At 64.0% G+C, this 24,196-nt stretch overlaps 1 protein-coding gene across 5 annotated transcripts in view; it reads right to left on the reverse strand.

Moving 5' to 3' along the window:
- Window positions 1-677: 677 nt before the first annotated feature.
- The window catches only part of ROBO3 (roundabout guidance receptor 3), a 145,487-nt gene continuing 121,968 nt past the window's right edge, over window positions 678-24,196 (reverse strand). The window contains exons 10-28 of one of the 5 annotated variants that reach the window (XM_073320819.2): window positions 21,107-21,188; window positions 18,543-18,711; window positions 17,744-17,910; window positions 16,886-17,007; window positions 16,411-16,627; window positions 15,591-15,709; window positions 15,208-15,379; window positions 14,569-14,763; window positions 12,295-12,318; window positions 11,700-11,742; window positions 11,423-11,577; window positions 10,760-11,035; window positions 10,246-10,402; window positions 8,081-8,308; window positions 3,460-3,641; window positions 3,039-3,146; window positions 2,572-2,748; window positions 1,871-2,085; window positions 678-1,137 (exon numbers count right to left, since the gene is read on the reverse strand). In XM_073320819.2, coding sequence (XP_073176920.1) covers window positions 1,913-2,085; window positions 2,572-2,748; window positions 3,039-3,146; window positions 3,460-3,641; window positions 8,081-8,308; window positions 10,246-10,402; window positions 10,760-11,035; window positions 11,423-11,577; window positions 11,700-11,742; window positions 12,295-12,318; window positions 14,569-14,763; window positions 15,208-15,379; window positions 15,591-15,709; window positions 16,411-16,627; window positions 16,886-17,007; window positions 17,744-17,910; window positions 18,543-18,711; window positions 21,107-21,188 — 2,766 coding nt within the window. In that variant the 3' untranslated portion in view covers window positions 678-1,137; window positions 1,871-1,912. Of the gene's footprint in view, window positions 1,138-1,870; window positions 2,086-2,571; window positions 2,749-3,038; window positions 3,147-3,459; window positions 3,642-8,080; window positions 8,309-10,245; window positions 10,403-10,759; window positions 11,036-11,422; window positions 11,578-11,699; window positions 11,743-12,294; window positions 12,319-14,568; window positions 14,764-15,207; window positions 15,380-15,590; window positions 15,710-16,410; window positions 17,008-17,743; window positions 17,911-18,542; window positions 18,712-21,106; window positions 21,255-24,196 lie in introns of all 5 variants that reach the window. The other 4 variants (XM_073320818.2, XM_073320816.2, XM_073320820.2 and 1 more) reach the window with 4 other exon arrangements.

The raw sequence follows: 24,196 nt of genomic DNA on the forward strand, positions 1-24,196 counted from the left end.
GGCGTGGCCTGGCAGATATGGCATCTCGCAGTGCCCCAAGCGCCCACGCCCCCCCCATGCCCACACGGCAGGCCCAGACCGTAGTGAGTTGCCAGGGCACTGAGTGCCATGCTGGGCTGTCCCTCCCCGCCTTGCTGGGGCTGGAGACTGCAGCGAGTGGCCCCCGCTTCTCTGAGCACTGAATCTGGCCCCCGGGCCAAGCCTCAGCAGCCGGCTCCCCCTGCCCCAGGCCAAGCCCCAATTTAGGGTTTATAAATGCTTTTGCCAGCCCCATCGATCCCTGTCGCGGCCCGGCCTTTTCAAACCATCCGTGACACGGGTTTGAAGTGACCCCTCACTCAGCTGGTGCGGGGGCCAGAGCCCGGCAGTGACACGGACGAGACACAGAACTAACCCGGGGCCGCCCTGGGCAGGGGCTAGAGGGTAAATGGCCCCAGGCGGGGAACAGCTGAGATTGTCGTTAAGGTTTCACTTGCAATAACCTGAGCTTTGACTAACAGTGCAGGCGAGGAGCCCGCTCCGCACAGCACTGGCAGTGTGGCATTAAGCAAGTTTAGGGAATATTCTGAGGCCCAGGACGTGCCCCCCACTCCCCACCCAGGGCAGCCCCCTGCTGCCGCCCATCACCCAGGACCCAGACCTCCCCTGCCCCAATAAGCAAAGCCCGTCGCTCTGGCCAGGGTAACAAACAGCTTTATTGGTTGTTTTACAAAAGGGTTCATTAGCTACCAAAAAACACCCCTGCCCACACGAGGGGCTGGTTGGGCTGGCAGTGCCCCACGGGCAACGCGTGCCGTGCGGGTGGGCTGCTCTCTGTGCCTGGCTGGAAGCTGGTCCTGCCCCAGCTGCCTGCCCCTGCCCTGCTGGGCACAAACCTTCCTTTGCAGAACTGCCGGCTTGGTACTGAACGGGCTCATGCAGGCCTCGCCCACGAGCCCCGTGTCCTGGGTATAAACACAGCCTGCCTGCCGCTCCCAACCCCACCTATTTACAAGGGACTGGGCCGCCTGGCTCCAGTCACAGTGTCATCAATTAAACCAGCCCAAAGCCCAGAGCCCAGCCCAGATCTCAGGGCAGAGCCCTGCTCTCAGCCTGCGTCCGCTCACTCAGCCAGCGCCGCTGGCTTCATCTCTTCTCCTGCAAAGAGAGAAAATCGTCAGCAGGGCTGGGACCTCAGAGGGGCTAAGGCCATCACGGGCATGGGCCAGACGCAGCACGGCTTGGCTGGGCCCCTCTGCCCCGCCCCTGGCTGTAGAGAGCATGGGGCCCCAGCCCCAGAGCTCGCCAGCTCCTGAGGGGATGCCTACTGGCCATGGGGAAATGCCACAGCAGCCCCACCTGTCGCTGGCAGCCATGGCCGGGGGGATCCAAGCTCCCTCTTTCTGTGGGACCCAGCCCTCCCCAGCATTCCCCGCCCCAGGACTCCTTTAGGGGCTGCTGCCCTGAGGTGGGGCTCCATTGGGAACACCCCCGCCATGCCCGTGATCCGGCTGCCCAGCCCACCACAGAAACACCCAGCTGTCTCCGAGCCAGCAGGCCCCTCCCAGGGGCTCCCCACAGCACAGCAGGGCCCATGTGAATGGGGCTGCTCCCTCCTGCAGGGCAAGGTTAAAGCCCCCTAATGGTCTGGCTTGGCCAGGAGACTCCCCTGGCCAGGCCAGGCCCCTGTTCCGAGCCCTCCCTGCCCCTCCTAGCGAAACCCCTCTCCCACCGGCTGGAGACCCAGGAGAGCAAACCAGCCCCGGTGCAGCGTGCAGTGGAGAGAAAGGGAATCAGCCCCATCCAGCCCACGCTCGGCACCCCACACACCAGCCCCACCCCAGGGGGCCCAGTGTCCTGCCCTCGCTCTGCTGTGCTGCTAGATACTGACCCTGCAGGTCGCTGCTCCCCCAGTGCCTGGCAGGCCCCCAGGTTACGCGCCTTGGCTCACCTCACTACGGTCCCCGGCTGTCCTGCTGCGGCCGGAGCCGTGGCCCCGGGACCCCGTCGAGCCCCTGGAGGAGGAGCTGCCGGTCGTGGAGCAGTTGCTTGACACCTGGCCTCTGGAGAGGAAGGTGGGCCTGCTGTACGGGACGATCTCCTCCACTGCAAGGGAAGGGGCAGGCGCGTGGGTGGGGCTGGTGCTGCCTCCCGCAGCCTCCTGCCCAGCCCGCGCCCGGCGGAACGGGGCCCTGCAGGGAGCCCCTGCAGCACATGGCCGGGGATAGGCAGCTCAGGCCCCCATGGCTAAGCCCCACCTCCCCACGGCGTTTGATCTTTAATGTACCCAGTGCCCACAGCTCCTGGGCAGGGCCTGGACCCCATGGCCTCCCCTGGAGTCTGGCTGCAGGGCACCTCGGAGACCCGCAGTGCCCTGCCATGGAACCGCATTGCTACCGCGTCTGCTCACCGCCCCACGTACAGCCCCACCCTGCAGCCCTGCTGGCAATGCCCTGGGGCCAGGTGGGCCCTCCCAGCAGCCAGGAGCCAGCTGGGGGGCCAGACATCGGGAGGGTCAGGCTCCACGTGTGGCTGGCATGTCTGTGCCCGCGGGTGGCCGGTTTCTGGTGGGTGCCGCACGGCGGGGGTTACCGTCTCGCTGCTGGTGCTGGCCCAGCACGGTCCGATGGCCAGCTCTCCGCTCTGTGGCGTGGGCACCGAGCACGTCTCTCTCCAGAGAGGAGGCGCTGCAGGCCGGTGGAGGCGCTGGGGGCTGAGCAGAGGCCCCGGGGTCCTCGCTGGGTGGGGGCAGTGGGGGCGGTGGCAGATCTGTGTGAGAAGCAGAGGGAATTGTGTCAGCGGGCCAGTAAGGCTGTGCCCATCACACCCAGCCAAACCCAGGCCCCTCCCCAGCAGAGATCCTGATGGGGGTTGGTGTGACTTGGGAAGGGGGCCCTGACACGGAGGTTACACCAATGGGGCCATTGGCTCCCCGGCAGACAGAAGAGCCAGGAGCCGTGCTGCCCGGCCTGCTCCTTGCTGCCCGGCTGGCATTGCCGGGGCGCTCGCTGCCACAGGAAGGAGCCGCTGGTGCTGCCATGTGCCGTGCCCACACTCACCTCCCTGTTTCTTCTCCCGGCGGTAATGGCTGGACTTGGGCTTTTTCTTCGTTCTCGTTTTCTGTGCCGGGGGGAGGGACGCGTCACCGGGAGCAGGGCAGGCTTTACCTGTCGGCAAAGGGAGCGTGAGTCCCTGACCTGCCTCTGTCTCCCACCTCCTCCCACGGGCGCCGGCGGCTGAGCGCTCGGTCCATGGGCCACGCATGTGCCCACAGCGCCTGGCTCGCTGTTCCCCCAGCTCTCCGCAGGCTTTAGCAAAGCTCTCCGCAGCCGGAGCACACCGATCCCACCCTGGCAGCCCCAGAAACCAGGCTGACCATGGTGGGAGAGGGGGTATCAGTCCCTCTGTCTGGGCACAGGTGCCCCCACCTGCCAGGGCCGGGTGCTGCTGCGGGAACGTAGAGGGCTGGGCTGCACTCACCTGGGCTCCGGGAATTGATGTTCTCAGCACTGTGCGCTGGGGTCTGACTCAGGTTGCGTCTGTGCCCGTGTCTGGGTGTGTGGCCATCAGCCCCCTCCGTAAGGGCATTGAGATTTGGGTCAGACTGGGTCAGGGGAGGGCTCGGGGCTCTGGGCAAAGCCCCCGAGCCATTCGGCAACCGCCTGGAAAACAGCAAGGCCAGCCCAGTTAACCCACGCACTGCCTGGGAGCAGGCGGCTCCAGGAGCAGGTCTCCGGGAACCCACCCACCCCACCCGGGCAGACTTGCAAACACCAGCCATTGCTACAGCTGCCCTCTGCCAATGGGCCCCAGCTGAGAGGAGAGCCCAGCCTCTCTGGCCCCGTCAGGATGCCAGTGGGGCAGGGCTGTGCACAGCTCTGCTCTGGGGGCACCTGCCCAGCAGGAACTGGACCAAGACCCAGCAACCCACCTCCACTGGCTGCCCCAAGGGCCACACCGCAGGACCGCTCTGGGCCCCCTTCGGCCCCAGCTCTGCTCCCAGGCTGCGCAAGTCATGAGAATGCAGCCTCTTGTGCACATCAGACAGGCTCCCAGGCACTGCCGGCCGGGGGGCGGGGGGGGGGTGCTGGAGAGGACGAAGAAGCGGGGGAAGAGCACAGGTAATGTGGAATAATTCATCAGGCAACCAGAGAGCCACCCTGGGCATTAATCACCCCTGGCCCAGCTGGGTCTCCCTGGAACCTCTGGGGGACATCCCCAATCGAAAGCCACAGCACAGCATTGTCCCAGGCGAGGGTAAGCGTGGATACTGCAGGTCAGGATACAGCAGAGCTGGGGGGGCCCAGGGCTGGGGTAGCAGGGGCTGTGGGTCGGGATTGAGGGGCACCGGCGGAGCGGCGTGTGGGGCCCAGGGCTGGGGTAGCAGGGGCTGGCGGTTGGGCTTGAGGGGCTCTGGCAGAGCTAGGACACAGGGAGTTGTGCGAGAAAGCTCTCCAGGTGAAGGAGGAGTGACTACGGGGAGCTGATTATCTGTTGCTTTGTTTTTGTGTGCTTGCCATGTGCCTGCTTGACTGGAATTTATAGTGTGGGCTGTTCGGGGGGCTGTGTGCTGAGGCTAGTGACCTGGGGTTTCTTAATGAGGCTCTAGCCTGCTGTCCTTTGAGCCCTAACCCCTTTAGGCTCCCTTGGCAAGGGGCTGGCTCAGGTAGAACGGGGTGAACAGGTCAGCTCCAGAGAGACCGGAAGAGCTAGCAACTAGGGGAGTTTACAGAGGGAGTATGAGAGCCAGATGCTCCTAACAACCATTCTCTGAACCTAGGCCAACAAGTGTCCCCCTCCAAAAAGCCAACCAACCAACCAAAATCCCTGCAAGAGCACAAAACATGCAGGCAGAGTCCCGCAGCAGACCGAGGCTAGCCAGCGTATTGCACGGAGTGCAGCCAGTACGGTTACCTGCCTTGTGGGCAGATGGCTTGCTGTGTGCATGTTTGGTGCAAGGAGCTCTGGAGACCAGAGTGTCTGAACGGGAGGAGCTAATGGAGACAGAGAGATGCAGAGATGAGACCTTCCAGGACACAGAAGCGGGTCCCACCCCCAGTCTGATGCCTCTGTGCTGTTGAGGAGGATGAAAGTCTCGGGGAAGGAGAACATCAAAATGGAGCAGAGGGAACTATCCCATAGTTGGGATCCTCCTTCTAGATGATGGCATGGTGTCCACTCACACTGAGGATACCTCTTCGGGGGAGAGGACCTCAATTAGAAGAGCCAGGTAACAGTACTGGGGGAGTTGATCATTAGAAACATAGCTAGCTGAGTTTGTGATGACCGGGAGAACCACATAGTGAATTGCCAGCTGGGTGCAAAGGTCGAGGACTTCTTGAGACATCTAGACAGACTTATGTGCAGTGATGGGAAGGAGCCGTGAGTCATGATACATGTGGGTACCAATGACATAGTGAAAGGTAGGAGTGAGGTCCTGGAGGTCAAATTTAGGGTGCTAGGTAAGAGCTTGAAGTCCAGGACCTTCATGGTAGCATTCTCTGAATGCGTCCACCTGCACACACAGGGCCATTTAGACCGGCAGAATGTTTGGATGAGACAATGGTGTTCGGAGGAGGGATTTAGATTTAGTAGGAAATGGGAAACTTTTGAGAAAGGAGGAGCTTATACAGGAAGGATGGACACCACCTAAACCAAACCAGAACCAGATTGCTGACACTTAACATTAAAATGTTTGCAGAGGATTTTTTTAAACTAAGGGCTGGGGGAAAGCCGACAGGTACGGAGGAGCACATGGTAAAGAACAGAATTGTCAGACAAGACCATAGATGAACACACTATGTTGGGGAAGAGTCAACAGAGCTTTTGTAAAGGGAAATCATGCCTCACCAATCTACTAGAATTCTTTGAGGGGGTCAACAAGCATGTGGACAAGGGTGATTTTTTGGATATATTGTACTTGGACTGTCAGAAAGCCTTTGACAAGGTCCCTCACCAAAAGCTCTTACGCAAAGTAAGCTATCATGGGATAAGAGGGAAGATCCTCTCATGGATCAATAACTGGTTACAAGACAGGAAACGAAGGGTAGGAATAAATTATCAGTTTTTACAATGGAGAGAGGTAAATAGCAGGGTCCCCCAATGATCTATACTGGGACCATTGTTGTTTAGCATAATGATGGGGGGAAAGGCGTGAACAGAGAGGTGGCAAAGTTTGTAGACAATACAAAATTACTGAGGATAGTTAAATCCAAAGTGGACTGTGAAGAGTTACAAAGGGATCTCACTGAACTGAGTGGCTGGGTGGCACAATGGCAGATGAAATTCAATCTTGATAAATGCAGAGTAATGCCCATTGGAAAACATAATCCCAAAAAAACATACAAAATGATGGGGTCTAAATTAGCTGTTACCACTCTAGAAAGAGATCTTGGGGTCATTGTGGAGAGTTCTCTGGAAACATCCGCTCAAAGTGCAGCATCAGTCAAAAAAGCGAACAGAATGTTGGGAACCATTAGGAAAGGGATAAATAGAAAGAAAATATCCTAATGCCACTGTATAAACCCCTGGTGTGCCCACACCTTGAATACTGTGTGCAGTTCTGGTGGCCATAGCTCAAAAAAGATACATTAGAACTGGGAAAAGTACAGCGCAGGGCAACACAAATGATTAGGGGGGTGGAACAGCTTCTGTATGAGGGGAGATTAAAAAGACGGGGACTGTTGAGTTTTAAGGGGGGCACAGGCACGGGAAGTAGGAGTGTGGGGGGTGCTGCAGCATCCCCAGTTTTATACGGTATCCCAGCTGCCAGCCCCACTCCCAGCCATGCACACGGGAGCCCAGTTGCCGGTCCCGCAGGCGGGGCTCTGCTCCTGGCTCCGTGCCTGCCCCCAGCCTCGGCCCCCTTGTCCCTGTCTGTGTCCCCCCCGGACACACGGCCCTGCTCCTGGTCTCAGCTCTGAGGGGGGGGGCACGAGGTAAAAAGTTTGGGGATAGTTTTCCTGGCTTTCAGCACCCCCACTATGAAAAGTGTTCCAACGCCACTGAAGGGGGGATATGACAGAAGTCTATAAAATCATGAATGATGTGGAGAAAGTGACTAAGGAAGTGTAATTTACCCCTTCACATAACACAAGCACCAGGGGTCACCTAATGAAATGAATAGGCAGCAGGTTTAAAACAAACACAAGGAAGTACTTCTTCACACAACGCACTGTCAACCTGTGGAACTCCTTGCCAGGGGATGTCATGGGCGGCAGGTATAATAGGCCAGGGGACTCAAGGGAGATTACTGAGGAACCCAGGAGGCTGAGTAGCAAATGCTTCCTCCTCAGCTGCCCCAGAAACTGCATGGGGCACAGCACAGAGACAGATCAGAGAAATGCTTTTCCCCGGGCAGCTTGGGGTCTGGGGAGGGGAGGTGCAGCTTGGGGCTCCTCTGGGCCACAGATGGGAGGGGAGTTTCAGGGAACCTCCGGGTAGGTGTGAGTGTGTGTGTGTGGGGCTCGGGGCTCCGGCCAGCCCGGGACTCCTCTGGCCGACAGGGGGTGCGCGGGGCTTCTTTGGGCAAGAGGGGGGTCCTTGGGGCTCCGGCCATGGGGCGGGAGCGTGGACAGAAGGGGCAGAGCTGTGGCTTGCCTCCCCAAAGTGGGACTCTATCTGCCGCCCGTGGGGAATGTTTTGAAGGCCAAATTATAACAGGGTTCAAAAAAGAATTAGCTAAGTTTGTGGAGGATAGGTCTGACTATGGCTGTTAGCCCAGAGGGTCAGGTCAGCAACTCCATGCTCTGCGAGTCCCTAAACTCTGATGTGAAGCTGGGACTGGACGACAGGGGATACTTGCCCTGTTCTGTACCTTCCCTCTCAAGCACCTGTCCCTGGCTGCTGTTGGAAGGCAGGATCCTGGGCTAGATGGACCATTGGTCTGACCCAGTCTGGCCGTTCTCACGCGTGTGGGGGGAGCCCCGGGCTGGGGTATCAGGGGGCTGCGGGTCGGGATTGAGGAGCACAGGCAGAGCTGAGTGGGGAAGCTGGCCTGACCCAGGCTGGCACTCCACTCGCCCAGCTTCTCTCTCCTGCGAAAGGTTCGGGGAGCCCCCAGGAGGCTGAGCCCCAGGGGTGGGGTGGGGGCGCCTCCTACCGGGGTAGGTGCGGGATCTCGAAGTGATGCAGCCTGGGGATGTCCTCGGCAGCTCTCATCTCATCACGCGGCGAGGGCGTCAGCGTGGCCGTGGACTGCTGCCCGTAGGAGTGGGCGGGTGAGGAGATGTCGCCGCGGGGCGGGGGCAGGGGGCACTGTTCCTCCTGGACGTTCTCCATCAGGTAGGTGCGTTCGGGCAGCGGGGGGCACCATTCCTCCGCCTCTGCACTGCAAGTGGGGGTATGTTAGACCCTGCCGGGCACCACAGGCCTGGACGGCGCCTTGGCTCTCACAGCCACCCCACTCAGCCCCGCAGGCCGCCCTCATCTCGCCCGGCTTCACATGCCACCGCACCCGTCCCACGGGCCTTCCCGCCCGTCCCACGGGCCTCCCCGCCCGTCCCACGCACCTCCCCAACCGTCCCACGGGCCTCCCCACCCGGCTCCATGTGCCTTCCCGCCCGTCCCACGGGCCTCCCCACCCGTCCCACGGGCCTCCCCGCCCGTCCCACGCATCTCCCTGCCCGTCCCACGCACCTCCCCACCCGTCCCACGGGCCTCCCCGCCCGGCTCCATGTGCCCTCCCGCCCGTCCCACGTGCCTCCCCACCCGTCCCACGGGCCTCCCCGCCCGGCTCCATGTGCCTTCCCACCCGTCCCACGGGCCTCCCCGCCCGTCCCACGCATCTCCCTGCCCGTCCCACAGGCCTCCCTGCCCGGCTCCATGTGCCTTTCCGCCCGTCCCACGGGCCTCCCCGCCCGTCCCACGCATCTCCCTGCCCGTCCCACGGGCCTCCCCGCCCGGCTCCATGTTCCTTCCCACCCGTCCCAAGGGCCTCCCCGCCCGTCCCACGCACCTCCCCAACCGTCCCACGGGCCTCCCTGCCCGGCTCCATGTGCCTCCCCACCCGTCCCACGGGCCTCCCCACCCGTCCCACGGGCCTCCCCGCCCGGCTCCATGTGCCTTCCCGCCCGTCCCACGGGCCTCCCCACCCGTCCCACGGGCCTCCCCAACCGTCCCACGGGCCTCCCCGCCCGGCTCCATGTGCCTCCCCAACCATCCCACGGGCCTCCCTGCCTGGCTCCATGTGCCTTTCCGCCCGTCCCACGGGCCTCCCCGCCCGTCCCACGCACCTCCCCAACCGTCCCACGGGCCTCCCTGCCCGGCTCCATGTGCCTCCCCACCCGTCCCACGGGCCTCCCCACCCATCCCACGGGCCTCCCCGCCCCGGCTCCATGTGCCTTCCCGCCCGTCCCACGGGCCTCCCCGCCCGTCCCACGTGCCTCCCTGCCCGGCTCCATGTGCCTCCCCACCTGTCCCACGGGCCTCCCCGCCCGGCTCCATGTGCCTCCCCACCCGTCCCACGGGCCTCCCTGCCCGTCCCACGGGCCTCCCCGCCCGGCTCCATGTGCCTTCCCGCCCGTCCCACGGGCCTCCCCACCCATGCCACGCACCTCCCTGCCCGTCCCACGGGCCTCCGCGCCCGTCCCACACGCCTCCCCGCCCGTCCCACAAGCCTCCCCGCCTGGCTCCATGTGCCTTCCCGCCTGTCCCACGGGCCTCCCCGCCCAGCTCCACATGCCCCCCCCGCCCATGCCACGGGCTTCCCCACCCGTCCCACGCACCTCCCTGCCCGTCCCACACGCCTCCCCGCCTGTCCCATGGGCCTCCCCGCCTGGCTCCATGTGCCTCCCCGCCCCATCCACATGCCTCCCTGCCCGTCCCACAGGCCTCCCTGCCTGGCTCCACGCCCCTCCCCGCCCATCCCACAGGCCTCCCCGCCCGTCCCACGCGCCTCCCCACCCGGCTCCACGTGCCTCCCTGCCCAGCTCTACAGGCCCCCGGTGCAAAGCCAGGCCGAAGGGGGAAGCACCCCATGGCTATGGCTGTAATCAGCCTCTGTCATAGACTCTCCTGACCGAGCCTCTGACCTGACCCAGGCAGGCTGGCAATGCCATAGGTCTGCCTGGGCCCGCCCAGCTCCCTGCAGTGCCTCTGGCAGGGCTGGGGGAGTCTGGCGCGAGGGGCAATGTCTGCCCGGCCCCGGCAGCCACTGGTGCAGACTCTGTGTTGCCATGGGCACCCAGATCCTGGCCGTGGGATCGCTGGGTGTTTGTGCGGTGACACCGTCCCTGCTAGGACAGAGAGAGCGGTAACTGTGCTCACCTGGCAGCCAGCTCTTCCTCCTCCTCCTCCTCCTCCTCCTCCTCCACATACTGGCTCAGCTCGCTGGCCGGAGGCGGAGGGGGCAGCAGCTCCGTCCAGTTCAGCGAGGGCGTTTTCACCGGCTTCCCCATCGACTTTGCTTTGCCGATTTTCACCACTAGAGAGACCGGAGCCAGACAGGCGTTTCTGACACAGCGAGTGGGGCAGCCCCACAGCGAGCCCCCTGCCTCTCGCCTGCCCTCGGAGTCCACAGTGGCTGTTGAGGGCGTGGGCTGGGCCCAGGGTCCAGCCAATCCGCTTCGGAGACACACGGCGCTTCCCAGCGCTCCGCGGTGTCCTTGGGGTGCTCCTGGCAGCGGAAGGTGGCTCCCATGCCCAGAGAGCGCCTGGGGCCAGCCGTCGGAAGAGCCAACTCTGTGCCTGGCACTGGCTCACTGGGCCCCCCACCCCGCGTCCCCCGGGCTCCACAGCCCGACCAGCTGCACACCCAGCGGTTCCCACACGGCGTCCCTACCCTGCTCAGCTCTGCTGCGCTCCGGGAGCGCGTACTGGCTGCCGGAGGGGCCAGGCTGGGGGCTCCGCGGGCTCTCCTCTGCGTCAGGGGAGGGCAGGCTGGGCACCCCGTACGGCACCAGGGGTGTGCTGGCATAAGGCGTGGTGTGCTGCGAGAAGGCCCCGTTGAAGGTCCTCATCTCGTCGCTGGCAGGGTCAATGGTGCTGTAAATGGGCCCGTCCGACGCACCCGCCCCAAACTTCTCCGTCTGGGCGAGGTAGTTGGAAATCCCGGCCTCTGCGGGGCAAGTTACAGACACAGGACACTGCACTATGGGGACAGTTCAGCCACGTATGGGGTCATTTGGCTCCTGTCCTGCCCACCACGTGGCTGAGCTGTTGCTGGCCCAGAGTTCCCAGCGTTGGACCAGCTGCCTTGGGCTGCTTCTCCTGCCCCTCTCCAGGAGCTCAGCCCACCTGCTCCCCAGAGCCAGCGACAGCAAAGCCGGCTTGGGCCCCCAAAGGGGGACTCAGCTCGGCTCCCTCGCTCACCCAGCCCCCACAGCCTTGGGGCCGGAGATGCCCCGGACATGGGCCCATTCGTCCTGGCCCCTTTCCTGGCTGCTCTAAGCCCAGCCCCCTGCCACGGCCTGGCCACCCGCAGCTCCCCATGCCCCACCAGTACCATTGTAATATCTCTCCGTGGCATCATGGATCCCCGTGCAGCAGCTCGTGCCAGGCTCCTTGGCATTCCCATTGAGCAGCAGGTTGGGGGCGGGCCACGAGTCCGCCAGCCAGGGGTAGTTGGAGGCGCTGGTGGCCATGGCCAGCATGCCTGGTCTGCAGGGAGAGAGGGTAGGGTTGGGGCTTATGTTCACTGCGTGCTGGGTAGCCCTGCTGGAGGGTTTCCCCAGCGGCCCCCGGCCGCTGCGGAGCGTGGGGTGGGAGGCCTCTGCACTCACCTGCTGTTGCCGTGGGCCGGCCCCTCTGCGTGCGGGAACGAGACTGAAAGAGACAGAGATGCTGCGCTGAGACCCGGCTGCTGAGGGTCGGGTGAGGCCTCGTTGCTGCGGGTTGTGTTTGACCCGGCTGCTGAGGGTCAGGTGGGACCCAGGGGCCAGGCCCAGGTGCCATTGCAGAGCATGGTGACCAGGCTGTGGTAAGCAGGCAGCTCCCACAGTTCAGCAGCCCAACCCCCGCCCCAAAAAAACCCCACAGGTCCATGTCGCAGGCCAGGACCAAGACACCTCCAGGGCCGGGCCGGGCTCTGACCTATGTGGACAGGGCTCGGCCGGGCACCGTTTGGGTGAAGGGAGTGAGAGACATGGCAGAGACGGCAGCAGCCAGAAAGCCGAGCAGGGACCCGCTGGGGACAGCTCTTTGGGTGCAGGCGACGGCAGGCTTGACACTGCAAGCACGGCTGGTCTCCTGCTGCTCGCCTCCTCCTGTGTTCAGGCAAACGGGACTTCGTAGATAACCTTTGTAACTCAAGCTGGGTCAAGGGGCCCCGCCACGTTCTCGGGGAGCCCCGTGGCTGGGGCGAGGTTAGGGCCTTACCTGCTGGCGTGTAGGCAAAGGAGGCTGCAAGAGAGGAGGGGAAACGGTCAGCCGCAGCAGCTGCAGGCGGGAGGAGAATGCCAGGGCACAGCAGGGGAGCGAGCAGCAGGGCAGGAGGTGGGAGCTGGGACCAGGCACAGGGCAGCGCAGTGGCATTCACAGGAGCATGGCACACTGCACCCCCGTCAGGCCCCAGGCCCCCCGGCTGGTACATTCTACTGGGAGGGGTGGGTGACACAGAGGCCCTGCTCCCTTTGGGCCCCAGCCTTGTTCCCCTGGATCTGCCTCTGACCCAGCTGTCTGGTGCTAGCAGCCACGCTGGGGAGCCCGGGCCTCCCCAGCGGGCAGCGGGCACAGGGATCCCCTGGGAAGATAACTGCATAAGGGTTCACCAAAGGGTGGCTTGTTAGGTCTCAGCTGAGGGCTAGTAGCCTCTGGGGTGGGGCTGGGGATGTGGGGTTTGGGGTGCAGGAGGGGGCTCAGGGCTGGGGCAAGGGGTTGGTTTGGGGGGTACAGGGTCCCGGTAGCACTTTCTGTGACTCCCAGGAAGCGGGTGCCAGGTCCCTGTAGCCCCTAGGTGCAGGGTGGCCAGGGAAGCTCTGCGTGCTGCCCTCGCGCCTGCAGGCGCTGCCCCTGCAGCTCCCATTGGTAGCAGTTCCCAGCCAATGGGAGCTGCGGAGCCGGCACTGGGATGGGGGCAGCGCACTGAGCCTCTCTGGCCGCCCATGGGGCTACAGAGATCTGGCAGCCACTTCTGGGAGCTGTGCAGAGCGAGGGCGGGCAGGGAGCCTGCCTTAGCCCTGGGCCCCCACTTTGCTGCTGACTGGACTTTTAACGGCCCAGTCAGCGGTGCCGATCAGAGCCACTGGGTCCCTTTTCGACCAGGCGTTCCGGCTAAAAAACGGACAGTCAGCAGGGCCAATGGGTTGGTCTGATGTACTCAGGGCACCAAGAGGCCCCTGGATCCTTCACTGAGGAGCTGTTGTCTCCTGGCCGAGGGGCGCAGCCAGCCTGGCTGGGAAGCGTGGCCGAGCAGTGACTGTGGTTCTCAACCTTTGATTGTATAGAATTGAATTCTGTTCAGTCTGTTTTCAGTCTGGCTCTCGCGGCCCCCTCAGACAGTGTGCAGGCCCCCAGGGCTCCGCAGAGCACAGGCTGAGAACCACGGCTGCATGAGACGGGAGAGTGTCTAGGCTCTCGAGTACATGCTCGGACTTCATTAGATTTGTAACCGGGTGTTCCCACCAAGGGCTGAGCGTGCAGCAGGGCAGTGAGTGGAGGGGAACAGGTGAGCTGGGTGCACTGAACCTTTGGGAGCAGCGGATCGGGCACTGCGAGAGCCAGGGGACTGGGGCCGGATGCTCCGGGGAGGCGCGGGAGGGCTCGGGGGTTGCGAGGTGTCACTTGTTAGCCTGCAGAGAGTGCGGGGCGCCCAGAGGGCAGTGCCTGTGTTGCCTGGGGCCGCTGCAGTGGGGAGCTGACCCCTGGCAGGCACAGACAGGGCTCCCTCCCGCTAAGGACAGGAGGTAGCGAGGTGCCCACAGGCCTGGGCACCCCCAGGAAGTGTCACACCCATGTGCGGAGGGTAAGCAGAGGGGGCGAGCTCTGCACACGGGCTAGCTCTGGGGGGAAGCAGCCAGGCTGTGGGGATGGCCCCCTTATGTCCCAGGCAGAGCCTGACTTGCCCGCATCTAATCTGGAGTGGCCCAGTCCATGGCACAGTGTGATGGTGGTGTGCGGGGGGGCAGTCCCTGGTGAGCAGGGGAGGGGCTGATCCCTGGCATGAGGTTGGGGTGGGGGCTGGTCATGGTGCATGGTTATCAGGGTTGGGGTGGGGGCTATTCCTGGTGCACTGGGGTGGGGGTGGTCCCTGGCATGCTGGGGTGGGGGCAGACCCTGGTGTGTGGTGGTGGGTGTTGGGGGGGGCTGTCCCTGGAGCACTGGAGTGGGATCGGTCCCTGGTGCGTGGCGGTGGGGGTTGGGGTGGGGGTGGTCCCTGGCGCACCGGGGTGGGGGTTGGGGGGGGCTGTCCCTGGCGCACCGGGGTGGGGGCAGACCCTGGTGTGTGGTGGTGGGGGTTGGGGGGGGCTGTCCCTGGCGCACTGGAGTGGGATCGGTCCCTGGTGCATGGCAGTGGGGGTTGGAGTGGGGGTGGTCCCTGGCGCACCGGGGTGGGGGTTGGGGGAGGGCTGTCCCTGGCGCACCGGGGTGGGGGCAGACCCTGGTGTGTGGCGGTGGGGGTTGGAGGGGGCGGAGGGGAGGCTGGCCCCTCACCCGTGTAATGACTCAGCTCCTTCCTCTTCTTGCGGCGCCAGTAGATCCAGAGGCTGAAGCACATCAGGATGACCCAGCAGGCCCCGCCAATGCCCGCGATGAAGGCCGGCTGCTTCACCACGTCTGTGATCTGCTCGGCCAGGCTCACGTTCTCCCCACTGCTGATGGGCACCGAGCCCTGGTCCAGGGCAGGCTCTGCGGTGGGTACAGGTGGCAAAGGCAAGGCAGTGAGAGGGCGTCTGCATGGCCCGACCTGACCCCTTCATGCCACAGCCCCCCTCATGTGGCCAGTGGTCCTGCTGCAACCCCAACGCCGCCGGTGCCCATGTCACACACACCCCAGCATCCCTCTGACCCTGGCAGGCACTGAGCCCCGACACCCCCGGCAGGGACTTCCCCCTCCCTGCCTGCCCTGCCTGCAGTCTGCTGAGCTCCGAGCAGCCCAGTGCCCCGGCAGACAGAGCCGCCCCACCTTCATCCAGTGCCTTGCTGCCCCTCACCGCGCATGGGCAGTGCCCAGCACTGCAGTGACTCCAGGCGGGCACAGGTGAGAGACGTGCAAAGCCTGGGCAGGGAGGGGTGCAAAGGGAGGTCCTGGGGTGACAGCCGCCACCTGCCCGCTCTGCCGAGCGCACTCACTGATCTGGATGGGGACGGGCGCGCTTCTCACTCCTACGCCGGCGCTGGTGACAGCGGCCACCTCGGTGCGGTACAGCACCCCGGGCACCAGCCCCTGCAGCACTGCGGAGAGCACCGTGCCCTCCACGCTGCTGTTGATATGGAAGCGGCTCTCGTTCCCGAGGCACCAGATCTGCCAGGGAGAAGACTCTGGTTACCTGTGGCTTCAGGGATGACGTGGAGCAGCTGCCCCCACCCCCAGGCGCCTGGCATTGGCCCCGCCAGAGCATGCAGGCAGTGCGGGGCTTGATGACCCTTGCCAGTTTGGTCGAACCCTCCTGGCAGCACCTGTGCCCGGCACATTGGATGCACCTGGTACCTGCCCCCCTGCAGTGCCACCTTACCCGGTAATCCTGGATGATGCCGTTCTGCTCGCCGACAGGGGGCGGCTCCCATGACACGCTGATGCTGGTGCTGTTGCCCACTGTTACGACGGAAACTGCCTGAGGGGGGGCGCTGGGGGCTGGGAGGGAGGAAAGAGGGTATAGTGCTGAGGGCTGGGGGGAGCTGCACATCAAGGGGACTGGCCAACCGCGAGCACCATGCCTGGCCCCAAGAGCCTCCTGCTGGCCCCTGGACTTGCCCCAGGCTCCCTCCACCTGGCCCAGCCAGGAGGGGACGGGTGCGCTGCACATCCCCAGGGAGCCAGCAGCCCCAGGGGAGGGCAGCAAGCTCTAGCTGCTCCCGGGCCCCGGCTCTGACAAGCCACAGGGCACCAACACCCTGTCGGCAGCAGCTGGGGAGGGAGCCCATCCCAGAGCACGGCCGCCGGCTCCGTGACAGGCACCATGTAGCCACGGCCCACGGCCCGCGGAGCTGCCGGGCCAGGGCAGGCCAGCCGAGGTAGGCATTGTGGGACAGCCAGGTTAGCGTACGCACTTCGCACTCCCCCCCGCACAGCAGCCCTGGCCCCCCCCCCGACGCCCCTCCCGCCCTGCTCAGCGCCGGGCTCCTCTGCCCCCACGCCAGCCCAAGGAAGCCAGGGAGCACCAGCCGGGGCGGCGTTCGTGAGGATCCCGGCCCCTCCCGCGGCGGCCACGGTCAGGGAGCCCGAGTCCCTGCAGGCGGCTGCGTCGCTGGCCCACGGCACGGCAGCTGCCCGGGGAGATGCCGGCCCTGCCCGGGGGCCGAGCTCTGAGAAGGGGCTGCCACCACCCCACTGACCTTCCTCGGGCGTGCGCACCACCAGCACCTCGCTGTCCACGCCCTGGAACTCGTCGAAGTAGGGGCGCAGCTTGACCTCGTACTCCTGGCCCTTGCGCAGATCCACCAGCACGGTGCTCCGCTGGGCCGGTGCCGGCACGTCCTGCACCAGCCAGGTGCTGCCCCGCGGGCGGTACAGCACCCGGTAGCCCTGGAGAAACTGGGCCTGGCGATTCACCTGGGGAGAGGGGACCAAGCCACGGGACAGCATTGGGGAGCGCTCGCCCGCGGCCCCAACACGGCCCGCGGCCTCCGGAGAGCTGGAACCGGGCTGCTCCCCATGCTCTGCCGTCCCACCCCCACCCACTGCACCCTCTACGCCCCCCCCAGCAGCGCACCATCCACAGTGCCCTGGCACACCCGCCCGGGCTCTCTCCACGCTTCCGGGCCCGCCTCCGCCTCTCCACCCCCGGGCCAAGCTGGAGCTGGTACTCACAGTCCAGGACGCCTGGATGGTGGTCGAGGTGAGGATGACGGGCTCCTGCAGCTGTACCACGACCTGGCCGAGCTCGCGCTGCACCTGCCGGTGATCCACACCCTGCCTTGTGGGGCTGACATCTGCCAACAAACCCAGCGTGAGTGCGGTGCCCAGAGTCACCCCACTGTACCGGGCAGAGGACACAGGCACAGGATCGGGCACAGGTGCCCCTCAAGCCAGCCACTGGGCTGGGCACATATCTGTCTCCAGGTGCCCACTAGGCCCTACTGCCCAGGGACCTGCTGGGACGGCCAGGAGCCCCTGCCCTCTGCTGGGGCCAGCTGTACCAATGGCTAGGGCCGGCTCCCGGTGCTCAGCTGCCTGGACACACACCATTGCCTTGTGCTTCTGGAGTGGGGCCTGCAGGGCGGGCCTAGAGAAGACATCGGGGGGCTTGGGCTGGGCCCCAAAGCCCAGCGCAGGTGCTGATGAGGAAGGCAGGGGGCCAAGCAGCCTCTGCGTCAGGACAGGCCATGACACTCGGAGCAAGGGTGCTGGGGCACTGTGCTCGGGAAGAGGAAAGGCTTTCCCTGTGGCCTGGGGGGCACAGGCTGCTGGCTCTGGGCAACAGAAACCCGGGCAGCCTTCGGGTGTCCTTCCATCCAGCACCCTGCTGCTGAGCACTCCCAGCCTCACCTAGCCCATTGCCCTCCTCTCTGACCTTGCCCATCCCTCAACGGAGACCCCGGGGCCCTGCCCATCACCCCCTGAGAACCCCTTGGCTCTGCCCATCCCTGCCTTCTGCTGAGTCCCCCTCCCCCAGGATGGCCTTGGAGCCCCCACCCCGTGTTTTACCCTGTGCCCACGCTGCCTCACCTTGCGTGCGCACCGGCTCCGAGACGGGGCTGGGGTCGCTCAGCCCGTAGGCATTGGCGGCGCGGATAAGGAAGAGGTAGATGGTGTTGGGGTTCAGGCCGCTCACCGTGTGCTTCTCCACCTGCACGTTATCGGCCACTGTCTGCCAGGTGCTGCCTGAGGACTGGCTGCAATGGGGCGTGGGGAGAGGGGTGAGCCACAGCCAGGTCATCTGCCACCTCCCTGTGCACCGGGCAGGGGTGGGCAGTGCCTGGGCCTGGCCTGGCACAGGGGGGCAGCAGCAGAGACAGAGCTCGCCATGTGAGGGCGATTCCAGAGTCCAGCAGGCCCAACGGTGCCAGGGCCCAGCACAGAGGGACTAGGGAGCCGGGGCCCAGTCTGGGCCAGGGCAGGGGCACTCGGCCCCTCTCTCACTGGGTGTCCGAAGGGAAAGCAGAGTCTCCCCCTGGGTTACCAGCACCGCCTGCTCCAAGTGTGAGCCCTAGGCCTGCCGCCAGCCACAAGCCCCTGGTGTCACTGGCTTCACCCCGACTCCCCCATCAGCCTATGGGCGATGCCGCCCCGGCTGCCATCCCCTCCACGGTGACTGGGCCTGCCAGGAAGGGGCTCCTCCAGCCAGCGAGAGATGGGGGGCGGGATAGGGTGGGGCAGGGAGCCCAGGAGCACTCGGGCTGGGTTTGTGTTCCCAGCCCGGCCCCCTTCCCACATCCCAAAGCAGGCACTCCCTGGGCCCCCCACGTTTTTGTTTTTTGGGGGCCTCTCTGGTGGGCGCCCTGGGCAGCAGTGTGCAAAGCGTTACCTGAATGCTTCAATGATGTATGTGGTGACTGCAGTGCCCCCTCTCTGGGGGCTCGGCTTCCAGACCAGGGTCACGCTGTTCTTGGTGACATCAGTGACCAGCGGCGCTGAGGGGGGTCCAGGGAGGTGGCCTGGTTCGGAGAGCTGCACCTGGAGGTCAGCCCCAGTCTCTAGAGAAGGACAGATTGACAGACTGACAGGGAGGCACGGAGTCCAGCCCGGGCGTGTGCTCCCAGACCGGATTCCAGCTGGCAAATCCAGAGCCTTTCAGTGCACGGGCCCTGCCACAACCACGGCCTCTGGCGGATGAGGCCAAGGGGGACACGGCAGGGGAGAGGCACAGTGCCAGGCCTGATGCTTGTGCTGCGCCCGTTTTGTGGGCGAGGGTCGTCAGATTCCAGGCCTGACAGTGCAGCGCTGCTCACCAGCAGGCCATCCCCATGTCGTGCTGGCACGGCAGTCCTGCTCTTGAAGCTCAGCACACGGGAAGGGCCCAGGCCTGCCAGGAGTGCCCTGGCTGAGAATGCGGCTGGGGGCTGGAGAACCGCCAGGAAGTGTTTCATAAGAACATAAGAACGGCCAGACGGGGTCAGACCAATGGTCCATCTAGCCCAGAATCCTGTCTTCCGACAGCTGCCTGCACCGAGCTGATGAGAAGCTCAGCTACGCCCCCTCTGCAGAGCCAGTGCCCCGACTGCTAGGACAGCAGGGGCCATGAGAACTGGGGGGCTCCTCCCACCCACCGGGGAGTCCCTCCGGCTTTGCTTGTACTTGACTTGGCCCTGGGCAAATCCCGAGCTCCTGGGCAGGTCTGGCCAAGGGCCGTGGCTGTCTTGGAAACACATTTGTGGCTGTGTCAGTGAGCAGGACTGCACCTCAGGCACACCAGGCAAGGGGGTTTGCAATGGGGTGACCCCGTCTTCCCCAGGGGCCAGCCCCACCCTGCCCAGCCCAGCCCTCATGCTGAAGCACTCGCCAGCGCTGGGTGACGTGTCCCAGGAGGAGCCAAAGGGAACGTGGGCTCAGAGCTTCCTGCAGTGGAAGGGACTTTACACCCGTCTGAACACAGCTGCAGGCTGGGGGCTGCTGAAAGAACAGCACAGTTGCCCAGCCAGAGGGTCTGCCTGGGGTTGGGGAGCAGGGGAAGCCGGCGTGTCTGTAACTCATGTCAGTGAGTGGCATGTGCAGCAACGCTGGTGGGATTCCCCCAGAGTGGCCAACGTTGGCACTGGGTCCAAAGCTCTGGAGGGACATGGTGCCTATGCCTGCAGGCCCAGCGCTCCCTGAGTTTGCTCACTGAGTGGCCTGTTTGCTCTTCAAAAAACCTGTCCTGGAGAACAGACAGTTCCTGCCCCAGCCACCTTCTCAGGGCCCGGGGCGGGGCCCGCAGACCGGCTGAGCTGGAAACTCGTGTGGCAGTTACCTGCCCTGCCGGCTGTCCTGTGCAGGGGATGCAGCAAGCCAAGCAAGACCAGCGCTAAGCTCTCCCGGGAGTGGCTCTGACCTATGCACAGGCAAGGCACCCGCAGTGACAGCTGCAGGCCTAGGGCAGCCCAGGGAGCCCACGGGCATTGACCCCAAGGGTAGGAGCCAATTGATCACCCTGTCTGAGCTCCCTCACAGCACACAGCAGCGAGCCTCCCCCGTGGGTTCTGCATTCAGCCAAACAAGCACCTTCCCGATCGGTGTAACCAGCAGGGACCAGCTCCCGACCTGACCTGCCCCTAGCGCAGCTACTGTGTGTGTCTGGGCCATTCGCCCCCACTCCCGGCTCCCAGCCCCCCGCCCAGCCCCTAGCACAGCTACTGTGTGTGTCTGGGCCATTCGCCCCCACTCCCGGCTCCCAGCCCCCCGCCCAGCCCCTAGCACAGCTACTGTGTGTGTCTGGGCCATTCGCCCCCAGTCCCTGCTCCCAGCCCCCCGACCTGCTCCTAGCTCAGCTACAGTTTGCAGTTTTGTTTATGTACTGAGGTAATCTGCTTTGATCTGTTTGCTATCACTTATAATCACTTAAAATCTACCTTTTGTAGTTAATAAACTTGTTTTTGTTTTGTCTAAAACCAGTGTGTGGAAATTATGACTTGGGGCAGAAAGCTGTTGCATATCTCTCTCCACATTGAGGGAGGGGGCAAATTTCACGAGCTTACACTGTACAGTTTCCAGTGCAGTGCAAGACTGTACAATTTTGGGTTTACACTTCGGGGGGTGCCTTAGCAACTGGGAGGTGCCTTAGCTGAGCCTTCTCATGCAGAGCTGAACTCAGCATCTCCCTATCTGTGTGTATGCTGGTGAAAGAGCAAGCTTGGAGAGCTTGGCAACTTATCACAGTGCCAGTGTGAAAGGAAGCCCAGGCTGGTGAGCCAGGCGGGCTCAGTGGTACCCCAGTTCCAACTTGCACCCTGGGGGGAACCCGTCACAGCCCCCATAGCCCTGCTATCAGGCCCCCCAACCTGCCCCTAATGCAGCAACTGTGTGTGTCTGGGCCACTCTCCCCCATTCCCTGCACCCAGCTGTCCTGATATGCCCCGACATTGCAGGGCCCAGGTGAACTGGTCTGTTACTGACCTTGCACTGCCAGGGCCCCACTCCATGTCGTCTCCCCCGTCGAGCTGGTAGCAACACAGACATACAGCCCGGAGTCCGTCACCTGTGCACAGCAAGGGGAGCCAGTGAGTCGTGCAGCTGCCCTGGGTGAGTCCCTGGCCAGGATGAGCTGTGGGGGATGGGACACCGTTTGCACACCCAGAGGGTGCTGTGCACGAGGCTCCGTGCTGGGGATCCCTTTGTAGCACTGGGATTGCAGACCCCCTGTGCCCTCGGGGCCGGCCGGGCTGCAGCCTGGGGAGGAGCTCTCTGGGGAATGCACCCGGCAGTCCAGCAGAGGAGCTGAGTTTCCACAGCCCAGATAGGTAGCCGGCTGCAGGTTTCCTTGGGAGAGACAAAACTGCAACAGCAGCCCCAAGCTGTGTAACAGAGCCTGGTCCTGGCCGGGTTTCTGCTCAAATGGGAACAGCTCCAGGAGGGCAGCTGGCCTGTGTGCCTGGGCATTGCTGCCCTCCTGAACTGCACCGCAAGGGGCAGTCTGGAATGGGAGTGGAAGAGAGCGGCCAGGGGGGTATAATGTCGGGGCTCAGCGAGAGGGGCCTGGGGCTCTGGGAGCATCGCCTGTGTGTTCGGCTCATGGATCGTGGCTGAGGGCTGTCGTACGCACAGTGTGAGCTGGGCACGGTGGCTCAGAGCCGCAGGCTCCCTGGGGTGGCACGGGGCTGAGTGCAGTGATGGAATCAGCCTGCCTCTGAGCCGCACCCACAGCCCTTCCTGCAATGCTGTGCCATTTCGAGATCCCAGTGACGATAAATGGCACATCAGTGTCCATGGACTTCTCAGCCTGAGCTTCAGGGAATGCCTGCCTGCCGGAGGTGCCAGGGCCTGGCACGAGAGAGCTGCATAGCCCAGCCTGCCAGGGCTGCTCGCCAGCCACAGTGACCCCCTGGCACCACGCTCACCAGGATGCCACTGCGTGGTGCTGCCACGCACACTCCACACTCCTGCAGGTGGGAGGTGAGGACTGCCGGGTACGGGGGGCTCCACTGGCAGAGCAAGGCCCGGGACAATGTCCTCTGAGCAGGGCAGACAGCAAAGCCGGGGGTGTGATGTCCCTGGCTGGGGGGCGCTGCAGACAGGCTGTGCAGAGAGTGTCAAGGGAGCCCCGGCCGGGGAGGCAGCAGGCCTGGGGGACAGGAGGGCAGCATGCGCAGAGGGGAATGGAGGGAACGCTTTAACGTGCCTGTCAGGTGGGGCTGCCCCACTTTTCCCCATGAAGCAGCATGGCCTGAGGAGGTGGCCGTCCCTGGGGACCATTAACTCATGCTACCCCTGCTAGCCGCCTGACAGCTCTCATTGCTTCCTGGGCACAGAGCCACAACGGCTACCCACCGATGCCATTAGGTGCGCCGGGAGCCGGCAGATGCATTAACCTCCTGACTCGCACACAACGGCGGCCCAAAGCGCACGTGAAACAGTTCGCTCCCCACTGATGCCTGCCATCAATTTTTAAAGCACTGTTTAGCGTGAGCTGTGTGTTTTGATAACTAATTTATGGATAACCTCCACTTTACCCCGGCGCCGTGTCTGACTCCGCCGCGCCTGCCTCCAGGCCGGGGGGAGGAACGCAGCTCCCCCAGCACCCCAGCCATGCCCACCCAGCAGCCCTGCACATGACAGCCACCTCCCAGAGACAGGAGCCGGCTGAATGCCCCATTCCCGTCAAGTGAGCAGGGCCCCATGGTACCAGGCCCTGCCCCGACTCCAGGCCCTGCCCTCCCCATCTGAACGTAGGGCAGGCTGCAACTGGTGTGGTTAACAGAGGGGTGGGGGTGGGGGAGGGAGGGCGTGGCAGCACACCGTGGCTACATCAGGAGGGGGTGCGCAGCCGGGGGACTCAGCGCCCATGGGGAGCGGGGTGTTCTTTGGAAGGAGGCCCAGTCCCAGACGGCGTTTAGTGCCTGGAGCCAGCAGTGCTGTCAGCCAGCCTGCACCCCTGCTAGGGACCCCCAGCATTCCCTGCAGAGAGCTGCTGTGCCCAAGGATGCTCGGGGCTCTTCGTTCTCCTCCACGCCCCCCACTCTGCTCTTTAAAAACAAACGATGGGGGCATGCATGGACACACAGGTGTATGTGCTCACACACACGTGTGCTCGTGTGCATCCCCACCCCCACATGTGCACACAAACTTTAAGACTCTACTGCTGCATAATTCGCACACACCGGGAAAGAACACTGCTCTCCCTTCCCCCCCACTGCCACGGTTCAAACGCTGCCCCCTCGAAGGAAGAGCCATCCCTAGGGCCAAGCCCCCAGAGCTGAGCAAGGCCTTGTCTCCATGGGAGAGCGGCCCCACCTTAAGTGCCGATGTGATTTCAAGCTTATCTAGTCCGACTGGCGCAAGGCTAGGTGGACGTCTAACCCTGGGTTCGTTTAAATCAACTAGGACTGAGTTAGGCCTGGGGCCAGATTCTGAAAAGTGCTGAAGCTTTGCTCAGCTTTGCGTTACAAGCCCTAAGTGACTTAGGAGCCTGAGGGCATGTCTACACTACACGCTAGGGCTCTGCAGCTAACAGGGATGCACTGTGGCATTGACGGACGGGGTTTTTCTACCGATGCAGGTAAATCAGTGGAAGCACCCTTCCATCGACCAGCCGCGTCCGCACAGAGGGTGAGGGCTACCTGCCTGTGGTGCTCAGGGCACAAAACTCTTGTCGCTGGGCTGAGCAAAGTTTTAGGTGTAGGCCAGTCGTAAGTCTCATTTTCAAAGGGACTTCGAGCTCGTTTACACGTCAAACGTTGTAGCAGCGCAGAGGGACCTCTAGTGCTCCAGGGAAGACGCTACTTACATCACCGGGGGTTCTCCCGCCAGCATAGGCACTCCACCTCCCCGAGAGGCCCCAGCTGGGTTGACGCCAGAGGTCAGGACGGTTTAACGGGGCCGCTCAGGGGTGTGAGTTTGCACTGACCTGATTTCAGAGTGCAGCCCATTTAGGGTTGTGTTGGCGAGGCCGGCCGGGCCAGCGGTTTGGGCCACCGCTCACGACTTCAGAGACCTGCGCCCAAGTCCCTGCTTTACCCCAGCGACTGTGTGGCCTCGAGCAAGTCACTG

The sequence above is a fragment of the Lepidochelys kempii genome, chromosome 22 (assembly GCF_965140285.1).
Source record: "Lepidochelys kempii isolate rLepKem1 chromosome 22, rLepKem1.hap1, whole genome shotgun sequence".
NCBI classification, from domain to species: Eukaryota; Metazoa; Chordata; order Testudines; family Cheloniidae; genus Lepidochelys; species Lepidochelys kempii.